The sequence below is a fragment of the Triturus cristatus genome, chromosome 9 (genome assembly GCF_964204655.1).
Source record: "Triturus cristatus chromosome 9, aTriCri1.1, whole genome shotgun sequence".
Classification (NCBI taxonomy): domain Eukaryota; kingdom Metazoa; phylum Chordata; class Amphibia; order Caudata; family Salamandridae; genus Triturus; species Triturus cristatus.
The window spans coordinates 768,067,669-768,084,191 of record NC_140592.1 but is presented as its reverse complement, the minus strand read 5'-3'; the positions used below and the strand labels follow the sequence as shown (position 1 = coordinate 768,084,191).

Here is a 16,523-nt window from a genome sequence, read left to right as displayed (position 1 = left end):
AGGCCTCCCTGGCTGGGATCACTCCCAGCTGCAGGAGGTCAGACTTGTGTCGTGGCAGCAGCATCCATTTTGTGATGCTGAGGCTTTGGTCAGAGGCTAAACGTGAAGTATGATTTTAACATGTCTTTCCCTCTAGAAGGGGGGAATAATATCCTCATGTCCAGAAATGGCATGGGGGTATTATTCCACAGTGTTAGACACCTTACACGACATGTTTCGATAAAGCCAAACCATAGTTACCATAACCGTTTAAGATTATAAGGCACTTTAAGAGTATATGGTAGGCTATATCATAGAACAGCTATAAGGACATGGTTCCGAAAGCTGCAGACAGCTCAGCTCATGCTAGAGCACCATCTCACATGTTACCAAGCACTCTGCCTCCAGGATTGTTAAGGCCTGCCATAGGAGTGACTGATAGGTACACATGTGTCTATATATAAGGGTAGATATAGGCATACTATATCTAAGCAAGGGGTGATTACACGACCTTGCCCCAGCTGAGTGATCAGCCAGTTGTGTCTGATTGGAAGGCCAGACCAGGGGTGGCATAATACATGCTGCAGCCCCTGGGAGGCCTAGGGTACACCTATGCCCTGGGTACCTAGGGTACACTGTACAGGGTCCAATAAGGTGATCCTTACCAATTGGGAATGTACCTAGGGTACATGGAGTCCATTTTAAAGAGAGAGCAGACAGCCTGAGACCCTGAATGGCAGGATCTCAGGCCAACTAAGTCGAAAAACCAGCTAGACACTAGGCAAAAAGTTGGGGGTAACCATAGTCAGATATCCACCTTCCTACACAACACCCCCCCCCAAACGAAAGGAGATAAGGCTGGCCTTGACAAGGTAAGCCTCTATTGCCTAAGTGGCCATATAAGGAAGAACCAGCACTGGCATGGTTACCCCCTGTCTCATGGTCCACTAAGCAATCCCTCACCCTAAAGGTATCATAGGGTCTCCACCATAGGGAATCACTACCTTTGGTGTGTCTTTGCAAAGTAAAAGGCTGGTGTTGAGATGGAGTACTGAAGTGAGTGTCCTCAAAGTGAGGCCTCAGCTTCCTCCAAACATCCTCCACCATGGATGCCTTTCTTTCTTTCACTGAGTTGCACTGTGCTCTCAGGGTCAGCCTCTGGCTACCTAAAGCTGGAGGCTGGGTCCCTTTTGTGGGCTTACTGGAGGGACAGGTCAGGTTTGGGGCCCTAAGGTCCCATGTTTGCCTGTGCCCAACAGAATCCCTCTGGGGGAGTTCCCTAACTACCTGTAAAGGGGATCCCTCAGGAATGTTTTTACCCATCACCTGGCTAGGGCTACTAGCCAGGCAATCCTCATTCTTTTGATGGGGGGGTTCTTGCTGGCTACCTCTGGGGCAGTTCCTTCACAAGGGGTGAGGTCAGATCCCTGAGGAGGCTGACCTTTTCCTAATGTCTGGGGAGAGGGAGACTTTTCTTCCTCCCCACTACTCTCTGTTTGTGTGGAGTGATCCATAGTTTCAGGCTTCACTACACCTATGTCAGTCTGAGTATGGGCTGAGACCATTACAGCCTTGCCAACCTTTTCAGGGAGGCACTCAGTTTGGGTTTGGGCTGTGACTGTCACAGCTCTGCCAATCTCTACAGGGAAGTCTGTCTTTGCCTGGGCTGTGGCTACCACTGCCCTTCCAACCTTTTCAGGGAGGAAATCTACTTGGACAGGGGTTGTGGCTGGCACAACCCCACTACCCTTTTTTGAAAGGCCTACCATTTTAGAATGGGTGTCTTGTTCAACTCCAGCCCAAGCTGAGAGTTCTAAGTCATTCCCCAGTAAGCAGTCCACAGGCAAGGTTGGAGACACTGACACCCTTTTAGGGCCAGTGACACCTCCCCAGCTGAGACATACCTCTGCCATGGGATGACTGTTCTGGTTGCCATCAATGTTAGTTACCTGGTATGAGAAACCAGGCAAAAGCTGCTCAGAGGGAACTAGCCTATGGGCCACCATAGTGATGCTAGCTCCAGTGTCTCTGTAGGCCTCAGCTTTTCTACCATTGATGTAGGGCTCCTGTCTGTACCTACCCAAAGTGTTGGGACAGGCAGTGAAGTTGGCAAACCCCATGCCACCATCACAGACAAGAGTAGCTGCTGTAGGGGAATTGGCTAAGCCAGAGTCCCCCTGTGTTCCCCAAGAAAACCCAACCAAATTTTTGGGGGCACTCCCACCACCTGGGGGATAACTGCTGACAGTAATAGGTGGTGTGACAGGAGTAGTTGGAGGAACAGTTTTGTTTTTAGTCCTTGGGCAACTGCTGTCAGTTTTCCAATGCCCAGGAGTTTTACACTCATGGCAGTAAGGCTTTTTAACTGTGGTAGAGGAGGGAGCTTGGGACCCACCACCCTGTGTGGAGTTTTGGGGCCCTGAGGAAGATTTTTCTTTTGCTTTATCCCCACCCTTCTCTTGAGGCTTGGTGGTATCTTTCTTTTGGTCACCACCCTGATTTTTAGGTCTAATCCTGGTCCTGACCCATTTATCTGCCCTCTTTCCCAATTCTTGGGGAGAGGTCAAATCTGAGTCTACCAGGTGTTGATGGAGAAGCTGGTTCTGACAATTACTAAGGATCTGCTCCCTCATAATCAAGTTGTACAATCCTGTATAGTCCTGCACCTTGCTGCCAGTTAACCAACCTTCCAAAGCCTTAGTGGCACAATCCACAAAATCAGACCAGTCCTGTGTCTGTGTCTTCTGGGTGTCTCCGAACAACAACCTATATTGCTCAGTGGTTAAGCCAAACCCATCTATCAGAGCACTCTTCAGGACTTTGTAATTGTTAGCATCCTCATCACTGACTGTGAGGAGCTTGTCTCTACCTTTGTCAGAAAAGGAGAGCCACAAGATAGCTGCCCACTGACTCTGGGGTACCTGCTGTACTTTGCAGGCCCTCTCCAAAGCAGTCATCCACTTGTGGATGTCATCCTCATTCTGATATGGGGGGACTATCTTGCTTAGGTTTCTATGGTCATAAGACCTATCCCTATCTCTAGGAATGTTGCTGCCACCAGTGGGTTCTGACCCACACAATTTTTGCTCTCTAGCCAGAGCAAGCTTCTCCTTGGCAAGGGCAAGTTCTTCCCTCTGAATCCTCAGATTAGCTTCCCTCATTCTGGCTTCATGTTCCTTTCTCTCAGGGGAAGTCATTCCCCTGTGAGAGGAAACACTAGAGATGCTAGAGACATGGGAGTGGATGGATTCCCTTGAAGGGGATCTGTCCTTCCTGCTTCTCTGTGTAAGCCCACTTGGGGGTCTGTATGGGGGACCCCATGCAAACTCCCATGTAAGCTTAGGTTAGCCTGGCTAAGTCTTCCTACTTGGCCCTGGCTGTCTACCTCTTCATCTGAAGTCCCATCTGACTCCTCTGTGGTGGGTAGACCCTCCTCTGTACCTAGGGTACCTGCCTGAGAGGCCTTAAGAGCATCATACTCCTCTAGGAGTTGTCTTAACTGAAGGAGGGTAGGGTTTGCACCCTATTTTATTCCTCTGGAGGTACACAATTGTCTCATCTCCTGGAATGTTAAGGTATCATATCTAGAGGGGGTCTTCTGCAGACCTGACCCTCCTGAGAGAGCATCTACTTGATCTCCTCTCAGAGACATGATCTAGTGAGGGTGTGGTGTGTGCACCTACCTACAATAGTTGTTTCTACTAAACCTCTCTGGTAGTTGTAGTCAGGGTGTGTTACTCCCTTCAACCTACAACTACTAAGTCCAGTAGGACTTAAGTATTATAATCTATGTTATATGTACCTAGACAATATCTGTGTGATCTTTCAATTTAGTATTTTAAGATTACAATGGTATTACAACAGCAAGCTCAGATCCCACCGCTGCCACCAATGTGAGAAGTTGGCCTGATGTATGATGTCACTAGTTCTAGTGTACACCTTATATCAGTCCAAATACCCTTATGGTGATTGGTTGTAAAGTCAACCTTATAGACCAGCTATCCTAGTGGTAGCATGGACAAGAGCAGTCTTAGGCTAAACTCTGAATGGCATGTGAAGCCAGCTGTGATACCATATATAATCCCTTGAATACCAAATGAAAGGACACCACAACAGATATATATATAAAATAAAGTGTATTTATTCTAGTCAAACCCTCAGCACTCTTTATGAGATTAGAGGTAAGTACAACACAGTCTTATGTAAGCATACATTAAGTCACACAGGTAAGTAATACAGTTAGGCCCTAGGGGCCACGCAAACCATATACTAAGTAAGTGGTATAAGGACCACTGTCACGGAAATAGAATAGGCCTAGGCCTAGGGAATCGCTGGGGCTACACTACACTAGCTTTAGTTAGGAAGTGGGAGGCCCACGGGATTCGTGTGCAGAGTGGAAACACTCACGCGTAATGCGTAAAAGTCACTAGCAATAGTACAGTTTAGAAAACGATAGATTTAGGACACTTCCGGAGTAGCTAGGAAGTCGAGACTGGAAAACTAGACACTAGGATAGTCACTATCCTGATGAGCACCGGAGTACCCAAGTTACCTAGCCCACAGGCTGCGGGTGCATAGGGGTGAAGTTGCGTCGGTTTTCGTCGTCGACTCCTATGGATGCCTGAAGAAAGATGCTGACAGGCAGTCAGTGAAGAGTGTCCGGTGGATCCCAAGGCTGGGATCAAGAAGAGAGGAGACCTGCAAGCAGAAGGGACAGAGTCAAGGTCACTAGCCAGTGACCACGTGGAACCAGGAAGGAACCAGGCGATGTCGTGAAGATTGCAGGTGAAGGTGAAGCTTGTCGCTGCAGCCAGGAGGACCAGGAAGCGTCGAGCAGGACCAGGAGGCGAGCTGTCCCACGAAGGCTCTTGCTGTCGGCGGCGTCGAAGTTGGACTAGGACTCACCAAGCCTTGGCAAGCGGAACCCACGAAGAACGGAGGACTTGCTTCTGGTGCAGACCAGGAAGGTCTGGGGTGCTTCTTCTTTGCAGAGAAGCGGGAGCCAGTCTGGAGGAGCCAAACCAGCGCAGAAGGTTTCAGGGTGCGTCGTCACAAAGGCCACTAGCCAGCGGGCAAGCAACCGGACAGACGCGGCAAGCAGGAAAATGCAGAAGGGCCCCATGCAGGACTCGTGGAGTGTGGGGGGCTGATCTTCGGTGCAGATGATGCTTGGGGTTGGGGCTTCTCAATCCCCGGTGCACAACTTCGAGGGTGCCTCAGAAGCTGCGCTTGAAGTTACTAGCCACTTTTCCCAGGTAGCCGGTCCCACGTCGCTCGTCGCCTCCACGGATCTCAGCTCTGCTGTGGATGTGGATCAGGGTCGGAGAAGTCTGGAAGTCAAGGCTCTGGTCGGGCTCTGCAGTCGGTTCCTCGTAGAACGTGGGCAAAGCAAAGGGTAGTCTCTTGATGGTGCCTGTTTGCACAGGGTAGCCACTCCTTGGCCACAACGGAGATTCTTCAGTCTTCTTCTTTCGTCGAATGTCGAAGGTCCAGAGTTTCTGTTCAAGTTTGCAGGTTCAGGATAATCTAAAGTCTTGAGGCTCAACTCCCACTCTTATACTAATCTGGGGGGCTGGGATACCTGCTAGGTCACGCCTTATGGGTGGGACCTGGGAGGGGGTGGTTACACCCACTTCCCTTTGTCCAGTTTCGCGCCAGAGCTGGGGCTGGAGTGCCCCAGCGCCGGTTTGAACTGGACTATGCAAGGAACACCTTGTGTGCCCCAGGCATGTCTCATTCCTTTCAGCCCACCCAGCCCCAATACACTAAAGGCTGTCTGGGGAGGTGCTAGCACCTCCCCAAGCAGGAAACCTATTGTCCAGGCCTCCCTGGCTGGGATCACTCCCAGCTGCAGGAGGTCAGACTTGTGTCGTGGCAGCAGCATCCATTTTGTGATGCTGAGGCTTTGGTCAGAGGCTAAACGTGAAGTATGATTTTAACATGTCTTTCCCTCTAGAAGGGGGGAATAATATCCTCATGTCCAGAAATGGCATGGGGGTATTATTCCACAGTGTTAGACACCTTACACGACATGTTTCGATAAAGCCAAACCATAGTTACCATAACCGTTTAAGATTATAAGGCACTTTAAGAGTATATGGTAGGCTATATCATAGAACAGCTATAAGGACATGGTTCCGAAAGCTGCAGACAGCTCAGCTCATGCTAGAGCACCATCTCACATGTTACCAAGCACTCTGCCTCCAGGATTGTTAAGGCCTGCCATAGGAGTGACTGATAGGTACACATGTGTCTATATATAAGGGTAGATATAGGCATACTATATCTAAGCAAGGGGTGATTACACGACCTTGCCCCAGCTGAGTGATCAGCCAGTTGTGTCTGATTGGAAGGCCAGACCAGGGGTGGCATAATACATGCTGCAGCCCCTGGGAGACCTAGGGTACACCTATGCCCTGGGTACCTAGGGTACACTGTACAGGGTCCAATAAGGTGATCCTTACCAATTGGGAATGTACCTAGGGTACATGGAGTCCATTTTAAAGAGAGAGCAGACAGCCTGAGACCCTGAATGGCAGGATCTCAGGCCAACTAAGTCGAAAAACCAGCTAGACACTAGGCAAAAAGTTGGGGGTAACCATAGTCAGATATCCACCTACCTACAGTCCACTGTTTGGCAGTGTCTCTCTTTGCAATCACTGTACCCTTCCCCACCAGAGTGCGATCACCTCGAGGACCTTCCAGATCATCATGAATTCCAAGCAGGGTAAGCTTCGGTGAGGAGTCTTATTGGGATATCCAAGATTCTCAAGAGGGCGGCAAAACTCTTTTGCCAGTATTTCATTATTTTAGGGCACTCCCGAACCATGTGGAAAGTCTCTCCCTAGTTCTGGACATCGGAAACATTTAGGTTTTGGCAGTCTGTGGGCCTTCCATATTCATTGGAGGAGTCGGGTAAGTGATATGAAGGTATTTGAGTTGGATGAGGGGCAATTGCACTGAAATGACTGGGGTACTGGGGGCCATACAGGCATACCTCCAGTCACTGTTGTTCAGAGGTCCCAGCCACCTTTTCCACTGCGTTCGTAGACTAGACATTAGGTCGGAGGAGTGAGAAGGAAGGGAGATATGTGGTTTTAAAGGGGGAGATCGGACGGGAGTGATATATTATTAGGCAATGTATATGCCCCAAATACGGACCAGGGTCAGTTTCTTCGTACACTATCCCTAATACTGACAAAATTGTGTGATATGCTGTGGTTGATTGGAGGAGATTTTAATAGCATTATAGATACTAGCCTAGATAGATCCTTTCCCCTGCTTAAAGGTACAGCTGCTGTAGCTAACTCCAAAGCGCTATATGAGTGGTTGCATGAATGGGACTTGACAGATATCTTGAGACATCGTAACCCGGGAGAGAGGATATATTCCTTCTACTCGGCTCCCCATGATTTGCATGTGAGACTAGATAGATTCTTGGGTTCCTCTTCTTTACTCCCTTACATAACTAACTCAGATTATCAAGGCCGCACACATTCCAATCACAAGCCACACTTTGTTATGGTGGCATGGGAGGGTGGAATACCAGATATTCCTACCTGGCGATTACAACCGGTGATGATAGAGGACCCAGTCTTCTGAGACTCAATTGAGGAAGCCATTGGGGAATTTTTCATGCAAAACACTGGGTCTGCCTCGTCTCTACTAGTGAAGTGGGTGGCTATGAACGTCACAATACGGGGACTGTGTTTGGGGTTGGGCTGTGGCTTGAAGAGAAAGGTAGAAGCAGAATTGACGACTGTGGAAATAACTTTATTAACGCTTGAAACTCAAGCGCTAGCAGGAATGCCTGATTCCTCTCCATTGTTGGAGGCACGAAAGAACCATGCAGATCTTCTAGAACGTCGAAGATGTTTGAACTTTGCTGCGCACTCAGCGCTCACTCATGCTCTTGCTGACCGCTCTGGGTCCCTACTGGCCCGGTTGGTCAAACAAGACCATTCCACCGGACCCATTACGGCGCTTCAGTCCTCAGATGGTAGAATCAGTTATACACAGAATGAAATCCGTAATGAGTTGACTGGGCATTTTACTCGGTTATAGAAAACTGCCCTACATGCCCCAATGACGGAAATTCATATCTTCCTTGACGGTCTTACTTTTCTTAACCCTATGCTAGAGCAGCGTAGAGAATTGGAAACACCAATAACATTGGTGGAGGGAAGAGGCACCATGAGAGCACTGCCATCTGGCAAGGTTCCTATCCCCGACGGCTTCCCTCATGAGTTCTATAAAACATATGCTGACCTTCTCAGTCCACAATTACATAAGGTATATATGGAAGCACTCAAAACTTGTTCGCTTCCAGCTTCCTTAACGGAGGCTACCTTGATAACCCTCCCAAAACGAGACAGGGATCCGACACTTACAAGCGCTTACAGACCTTTGGCATTGGTGAACGGCGATTACAAAATTCTAGCAAGGGGTTTGGCAGGAAGTCTGGGACCATCTGGTTCGTGCTGACCAGAACAGTTTGTTCCAGCTCGAAATACCTCCCTCAATATTCGCTGACTCTTCCGGGTTATGGATAGTGCTACAGGGACCTGGCCAACAGCGGGCTGATTAGTACTGGATCTGGAAAAAGCCTTTGATACTGTGGAGTGGCCATTTATGTTTGAGGTATTGAGGCGATTCGTTTCTGGACCTTACTTTTTAAGCCTTGTTAAATTACTTAATGGGGCTCCGGCAATTCGTGTTCGCTTGGGATCTCTGTTCTCAAGGTCAATACCGATACAGAGGGGTACTAGACAGGGGTGTCCCTTTCTCTGTTCATTTTTTTATTGTCTATTGAGCCCCTGGCAATGGCACTGCACCAGTCGGCACAGGGATGGGCCGTGCAACTGCGGGAGGGGGCGGTTATATGCCACATCACTTTACGCGGATGATATCCTGCTATACATTAGGGATTTACGGGGCATACCCCAGGTCATTCTTAACACATTTAAATTATTCTCTTCGATTTCAGGTCTTGGTGTGAATTGGGGGAAGTCCTGTCTGTTCCCCTTCACTGATAATGCAGAAGATCCCCAGCTAGTGGTGGGCGGGGCGGTAGTGACCTGGCAGCCTTATCATGTTTCATTATTTGGGCATTAGAGTGTATCACACTGACCGGGATCTTCTGGTGGGTGATCTCTCACGAGCGGTGATCTCATGGAGTTCTGGAAGACATTGAACCTCTCAGTTGGAAGGCGGGTGGCGCGCATTAAAATGATAATGCTGCCCCGTCTGCTTTATTACTTTGCCAACCTCCCGTTATTTCTACCAGCATCCATTTTTTTGTCATTTGATGGCATGATTAGGGAATTTATATGGAATAACTTTCGCTGCATAGTGGCGTTGGTTATTTACCACAGGAGCGGGGTGGCCTGGCTCTACCCAACATGGAACATTATTACCTGGCATCCCAAATACCGTGGGTGGCTGAATTGCACCTAGAGGATACAGCAGAGAGTGGGCCCCCGTATATGCTAGACAGGTTGCTTTTCACCTTTCATCCATGCACTAAATCGCACATGACGCTTCCCCTCTTGGTGTCAATTGCATTTAAGTGCTTTCGTAGAGCCCTCTATCTTGCTAGAGTGATAGTGCCGAATGCGCCTACTATTCCACTGTTGGGTATGCCGAGAGGGGGCCGAGTCGGCATGGCGGAGCTGGTGGACTGGCATGCTGCGGACCTTCACTCACTGGGGGACCTGTATGCAGAGGGCGTGTCACGCCCGTTTTTCTCATTGACTAAAGAAGATGGAGTCCCACTGGGACATTTCTTAGCTCACGCCTCCTGGTTGGCCATGATGGGGCGTCTTTGGGGTAATGTCTCACAGGAGCCTCCAACACACCTCTTGATGCAGTATGTGCATGTGATGGGTAAAGGGCGGCACCTTATTAAATGGTTCACGGATTCAATCTGCGAGTATAATGTGGCGGATCTAACGCTCCTACGGGCTAGATGGGAGGCAGACATGGACAGATGTTACACGCCCCATGAATGGGCGATGCTGCTGGGAAGCCCAAGACAGATCCCTAGGAATGCTAGGTTTGGGCTGATTCAATTTTACATAATTCACAGGGCATACCTCTCCCCTGATAAAATTAATAGATATTTACTAGGACAGATGCCTGCTGTCCGCGATGTCATATAGTAGATGCTACCTTTCTACATATGAAGTGGTCATGCCCTAGGCTGCAGAGCTACTGGCACGAGATGAAAAAAAAAATACTATCCAAATGCACTGACAGGGCTTTGCTGACAACGTGGGCGGCATGTATCACAAGAATATTCCCCAAAAATAAAAAACACAGAGCTTCTTCCAGATTTCTAGAGTTGGGTTTAATAGTGGCCAAGAGACTCGTTTCACGTCATTGTAAAGCCGTAGATCCCCCATTGGTAAAGGCCTGGACTCAGTCTTTGTTGAACTGTGCTAAGGCGAAAGCAATATCATTGGCAAGAGAGGATACGTTCGGTTTATGTAAATATGCCATTGGAGATGCTTGGAACGCAATCCTAACGGCGCTTCCAGTGTCAATAGCTCCGAAAGATCTCCCTGACACTCCTGATACCACATAAGTAATAATTATGAGGGTATTATTTTATGATATTGTATTAATAAGATCTGGACTATGTAATATACATTATATACATTAGAATGACACGGAAACAACATGAAGGCATGCACACTGTGTTTAAATACAGGAATTATGACATTACTGGAGCTCAACTGGGCTACCTGCCCCTCCTTCGAATTCACCCTGCCTTTTTTCTCTCTTCCGTTTTTATAAGGTGTTATGCATTTTCTTTTGTTGTGTTTTATAGCTGTTTGATCACTGACCCTGACAATACAATGTTGATAATTCAAGTCACTAAAATTGTATTCAAGGAATGGTCATGTCTCAGTGCTGATTCCCAGTAATTGGGTCACTTAGTGAAATGGTAATAATAGAGTACCTGTATCATACCGTTTACTGCCGTAAATGTTAAATGTTATATAGACAAGATATGGACTATGTCCACGTTTACTATGCCCATAACACTAAGCGTTTTACGAAGATTCTGATTATATGTACCCACAAGTTCGATGGGTATAATCTATGCTGAACGATTGTACCATATTTGTAAAACTGTAATGAACAGATCAAACAAAACAAAAAATGAGGTCGGAGGAGTGAGTAACCAGCCGTGCCTCAAGTGGTTGGTATTCAGGAACCTTGGGTAGCGACTCTTGTTGGCACGAGAGGGCATGACGAAATTGTAAATATCTGAAAACTGTGATTTCTGTAGGTCGAATTCAGCCTGGAACTCCTGAAAGGATTTCCTGTGTGTCCCCTCCCATACATCCCCCACTCTTGATATTCCGATAAGGTCCCAAACACTAAACCCTCTAGTCGCGCTACGTGGGCCTTCAAGCAGCCCCTCCAGAGGGAGGTCTCGAGCGCCACCTTTCAGTCCCAGCTAGTCCATCGCAGCTCCAATGCCAATGAGTGCATTGCTATTCCCCATGCAACCAGTCATTGAGAACCAGGGTTTCTTTCACCCAGTAATAAAAGCGCACATCTGGGAACACACAGATTTGTAGACGAAAGGGCACGGAATTCGCTCTGTAGAATGAGCAGTGGGGCGTTCTGGAGCACGTAGAGTACGCAGGACAGTGTCATCTTGGACAGGGCAATCCTGCCCAAAATGTTCAGCGGTATTTCAGACCTGTCTAGGTCATTCTGGGGTAACACTGTTTTATACCATCAGCAGTAGTATGAGCATTGAATTCCAAGACTGAATTCAATCATGGCTTTATAAACCATAGTAAGAGACTTGTACATGATCCTTTTTTCAAAGGAAGCCAGTTCAGTTTCCAGAGGGTGGGATAAATGTGTTCTCATTTGCACTGGCCTATACTGAATCTGGTGACAGCGTTCTACATCAGCAGCAGTTTAAGCAGACCTTTAGAATATTGCCGTTGTTTATCAGGGGTGCCCACGTTTTTGATATTGCCGTAGCCAGGCTTAACTAGACCAAGGCCATAACCTCTGGGGTGTGATGTGTAGGATTCATAAAGCGTAATATGTGTCTGAGCGTTTTGAACTGTTTGCAGCAAGCCTCTCACCGAATTTGAGGCCAGTATCCCTTGTGGGGACCAGATAACCCGAACCCCTGTGCACCGTGTACTTTTGCAATTGCATATGCTTGTTGGTGCTCTCCAACTTCGTGCTATCGATAGCTCCCACCTCTGCGCACATTTCATGCAAAGGACTCCGGCCTCCTCGCACTCTGTGCCCTGCAAGCTGTTTGTTGAAACTGCTAGAGGTCCCCTCGCGACTCCTGTACCTTCGGCCTGTGGGTCCATTTGAGGGACAACACTGCTTTTCGTGGGCTCCCCTGTTTGCTCCAGTCCTGCCCTGACTCCCCTTGCTGTGGTGAGTCCTCTGGTCCTTGCTGGACCAGACCGTAACCTTCTTTGAGGGTTGCCGTTGCCAAGGCTTGTTGGTGCTCCCACCGGACACCGACCCCCAGCACTCGACATCCTTCATGGGACAGCTCGTATCTGCCTCCTAGTCATCCTCGACATCTCCTGGTCCCTGCAGCTGCAGAGTCGAGGTCTACTTCTTCACACCTGAAGCACCGGACATCGGTGGGCATTCAACTACTGAGCCCCTGGTCACTCCTGAGTGACCCAGACTCTGTCCCCTCTGCTTTCATGTTCCTTCCATCAAGAATCCACCTGCGGATTCCACCGGACACTTTTCTTTTTTCCAAAGTGGCATTTCTTTGAAGACTCCCATTGAGAACGACAGCGGTTTCTAACTCCACTTCAGCCCTATGCACCCAGCTTCCCTGGGATAGGTAACTCTGGTACTTCGGTATCCACGTGTGGGGAGGCTCTCCAACCTTCTATGTTCCAAAAGGTTTCCTCGTAATACACTGGGAAGGGTCCTTAAACTTTTAAATTGCAACTGTGACTCTCCCATTGAATTGCACGTAGCACACAGTCGTATTCTCACACTGCACCTGTCCTCCGTGGGGTCCCTACTTACCTTGGGTGGTTCTTTGGGGTCCCAGTGATTCTACATCCTCTATACATTGTCTTAACTCGAGTCGTGGTTCTTATACCACTATTTTTATTTGGTTTGGTCTCCCCCTAGAGCCCTCTGTGTATTCGTGCTACTCACGATTGTTTCTGTGATACAGTATTGTGTGCTTTGTGTTTATCTGTGTGTAGCAGATACTGTGAGGTATTTAGGGTGTTTTAATAATAAATATATATTCTTATAACTACTGTGTGTTTCTCCTTTCATTTAACCAAAACAATAAGGTTGCATTCTGGTAAAACAAGCTGCTTAACATTCCTTCAAGACTAAGCCTGAAGGCTGCTCTCCACAGCTACCACTTGGATAGTTTTCATAGGGTTATCTTTGAGCTCTTAAATAACCATAAGGGTTGGTTGGACTGGTGCAATGTGCCCACTTTAATTAGTGTTAGTGGACATCATATACCAGGCCTAATTCTCACATGGTGTCTCATGAGGATTTGCATAAAATGTTTCAGAAAGTGAGGTCGCACAGCCTTCCGTTTTCTTTTATAGAGTTGAGAAACTGTTATAGTGATTAACTGTTTGTGTATGCTTGATTGATCTGCTATTTTATTTTTCTTTTCTTTAGCAGAGAATGTTATGACCAGTCTCAGGTTAACTTGAAACTTTCCTTGTTAAATGAACGTTTTAAACAATTTTCTCTCAGGAAGCACCTGACACTAAAGCGCAGTTGTGACCATGGCTCCTTCAAAGAGGTCTTAGAAGCTGGGTGACATAAGTCCTGGAACGTTTTAGAGATCTTTAATGGATAACGGATTAATTAGTGCCACATTGACTTAGATTTGAGTTTGAGAATGTGGGCATATTTCCTGGTATAGATGCTCTGTCTTTTTTTGGCAGTGGAAAAGTTGGAAAATTCTTGATTTTCATGAAGCATCGTTGCCAGGGGGTGGAGGTGTATTGTATGCCTGGTGGTAGAGGGTGAGAGATGTGCTTTACCACTTCATGTAGTTTCTTTGAATGATTGCTCTATGTGTCCGCTTTAGATTTGACATAATTTGTAATGTTTTCATCTACCTTGTGTATTTGAATGATCCTCGGTGAACTGTTGCTGTAAGCGACTTTTAGGTATCTGAAAAATGTTTTAGTTTTGTGTTTAGTTCTATTTAGACTCGATTTAGTAACTTGGGTTTTTTATCATTTTTGAGCACCCTGTTGATAACTCTAGTCATGGAGGAATGATAGCAGATTGTGTTTTTTCATGTCCAAGACCACACAAAGTAAAGGATTACTAAACTGTCTAGTTGGTCAATGTAAAGAAAAGGGCTCCCTGCAACTGGGTGTGAGTTCCTCCAGGCAGGAAAAATGCAATAAGCGAAGAAGACCTAGGGCAACTCCGATGTATTTGTATTCACCGTAATTGAAAAAACCAGGACAAATATGAAAGGGCAACACAAGAAAAGTGAACAAGACAAAGTTGTTTGCTTGACTATCTATAAATGAACCAATAATACAATTTGAAGAAAGTGGAAAATATTCTCATAATTTCACATCCACACTAAATTAATGTTTACAATCACACTAATTTCACCAACACTCTGAAAGCAAGGTACACAGTAAAAACACAGTTGTTTAGAGAATGCACCTTACATTTGGTGCTTCTGGACATTAAATACAGTAGTAGTCCATTGAGTATGATAATATGTGGCTTAACTCTTGGTTATCTTCAATCATCTACACGCATTTCGGCACAGAAGCGCCTTCTTCAGGAAAGCCCCTAAGGACACTTGGATAGTACCTGCAAATGTATAAAGATATAATATGCTCTTATGTTAATATATTAAGAAATGAAAATACAAAGATTTTATTTACAATGTTTGTGTCTATTGGCCAAACAATATCGTGAAAAAACAATGGTAAATAAAAAAACTGGTAAAGGAAACAAAAAACCTGGATACCCCAAAGAATCCTGTGAATAGGTGTGCGCATGATAAAATGAAATACCACCAAGTGAAACATCCCCATCGTGCCATGTATCCTTAGGTGCAAGTGCCTAATAAGAAAACATATAAACCTGTACTGATTTTGAGCCTTCAAAGATTATAAGAGCGATTATGACCTTCCTGATATGGACGGGGTGATAACTGTGACGATAGAAACAGATGAGGGAGCATAAATACAATAGTCTTACATATTAATATCTGCAGCTGATGAAAAACATGACGTCGATCACAAAAAACCTAAGCCCTCTGAATAGAGACAGAGAAAAAGAGTTAAAATCAAGAAATTCATATTGGGAACTGTAAAAGGATCTTTTTAAATGCTGAAACACCCACATATTATAAGGAATAAAATGCGTTATAAGGATAATGCAAATCACCTCAGAGTTCCTTGAGGTTTGTAGGCACTCTGTCTTTGGCCTTGCATGTCTAGATTGTCACGGAACTCCTGACTTACCTGTAGTATCATTGTATGTACAATAGCGGCTACTATATCTATAAATCTAACCAATTTGAAATGGTGTTTTTGTTTGTCATGCTGAAAATAAGAAATTGTAAAATGTTTGTGAGTGGGTAAGACTCGAGTAGTAGAAGCCCTAATGCCTATCTCTACTGATCTAGTAGTTAACAGCAAAGCCAATACCTAATCCAGTGACTAAGATTAAATCAATTTTTGTTGAAAGGTGTTTTCAAAATGCTTGAATTCTGACCCTTAAATGCATGTATATATAATAATGTAGAGTATATAAAATATGATCATTTCTCATGCTGATTTTTGTTTTGACAAGTGGAAAATCTTTTAAATATGAACTGGTTGGTAGGAAATGCAGTGCATACAAATAAAGGTGTACATTATGAAAGTAATTGGGTGAATATGCACAATGTCGCAGCAATTTAAAGCTTTTGTTCCTCATGAGATGGTAATGTCTTTCACATAGGATCAACATTTTATACATTGTAGTGTAATCTGCAAAGCTATGACTGAGGCACAAGTGGCCCTGCTACGTAACTTTGGGCTCATAAACTCCTCTAAAGTGTTTGACAACCTTAAGGGATTAGCAAAATTAGAAGAACTGTTCCTGATAGGAAACATTGGTTAGTGTTTTCGTGTTGAAAACCTGGATATGGCACTGTTGAGAAAGTTAATATAGTTTGAAGCTGTTGGAGTTTATAATGTCCACATTCTGAGTCAGTTATGTTGCATGTTAATGCTCTCAGGTCATGTTATGAGTATGTCTCTACTCAATCTCCATGATATGTTTTAAAGAAATTGATATTTTTACAATTGTACACCGTTATCCTCTCTGCCCATCCTAAATCTACTGTTTTGTTTAGTCTCGTTTCATAAGCTCTGCAATCAACACTGCTGGTGTCCAGGGAGTTTGTGCACATGCCGTTTGTTCAAAGCCTTCCAATGAGGGAGCAAAGCCGGGGCCTCCACAGATGATAAATCACCTGAATAAAGATGTGTTTCCTGTTACTAGATCAACAAATGGTAGGAATA

The 16,523-nt window shown here is 45.9% G+C and overlaps 1 protein-coding gene across 6 annotated transcripts in view; it reads left to right on the top strand.

Moving 5' to 3' along the window:
- The window catches only part of KIAA0586 (KIAA0586 ortholog), a 622,715-nt gene that overhangs the window by 61,504 nt on the left and 544,688 nt on the right, over nucleotides 1–16,523 (top strand). For all 6 annotated transcript variants that reach the window (XR_014968769.1, XM_085626122.1, XM_085626120.1 and 3 more), the window contains exon 7: nucleotides 16,355–16,514. Coding sequence is in view for 5 of the 6 variants with exons in the window: in XM_085626122.1 (XP_085482248.1) it covers nucleotides 16,355–16,514 (160 nt within the window). In the remaining variant the exon portion in view is untranslated. The remainder of the gene's footprint in view (nucleotides 1–16,354; nucleotides 16,515–16,523) is intronic.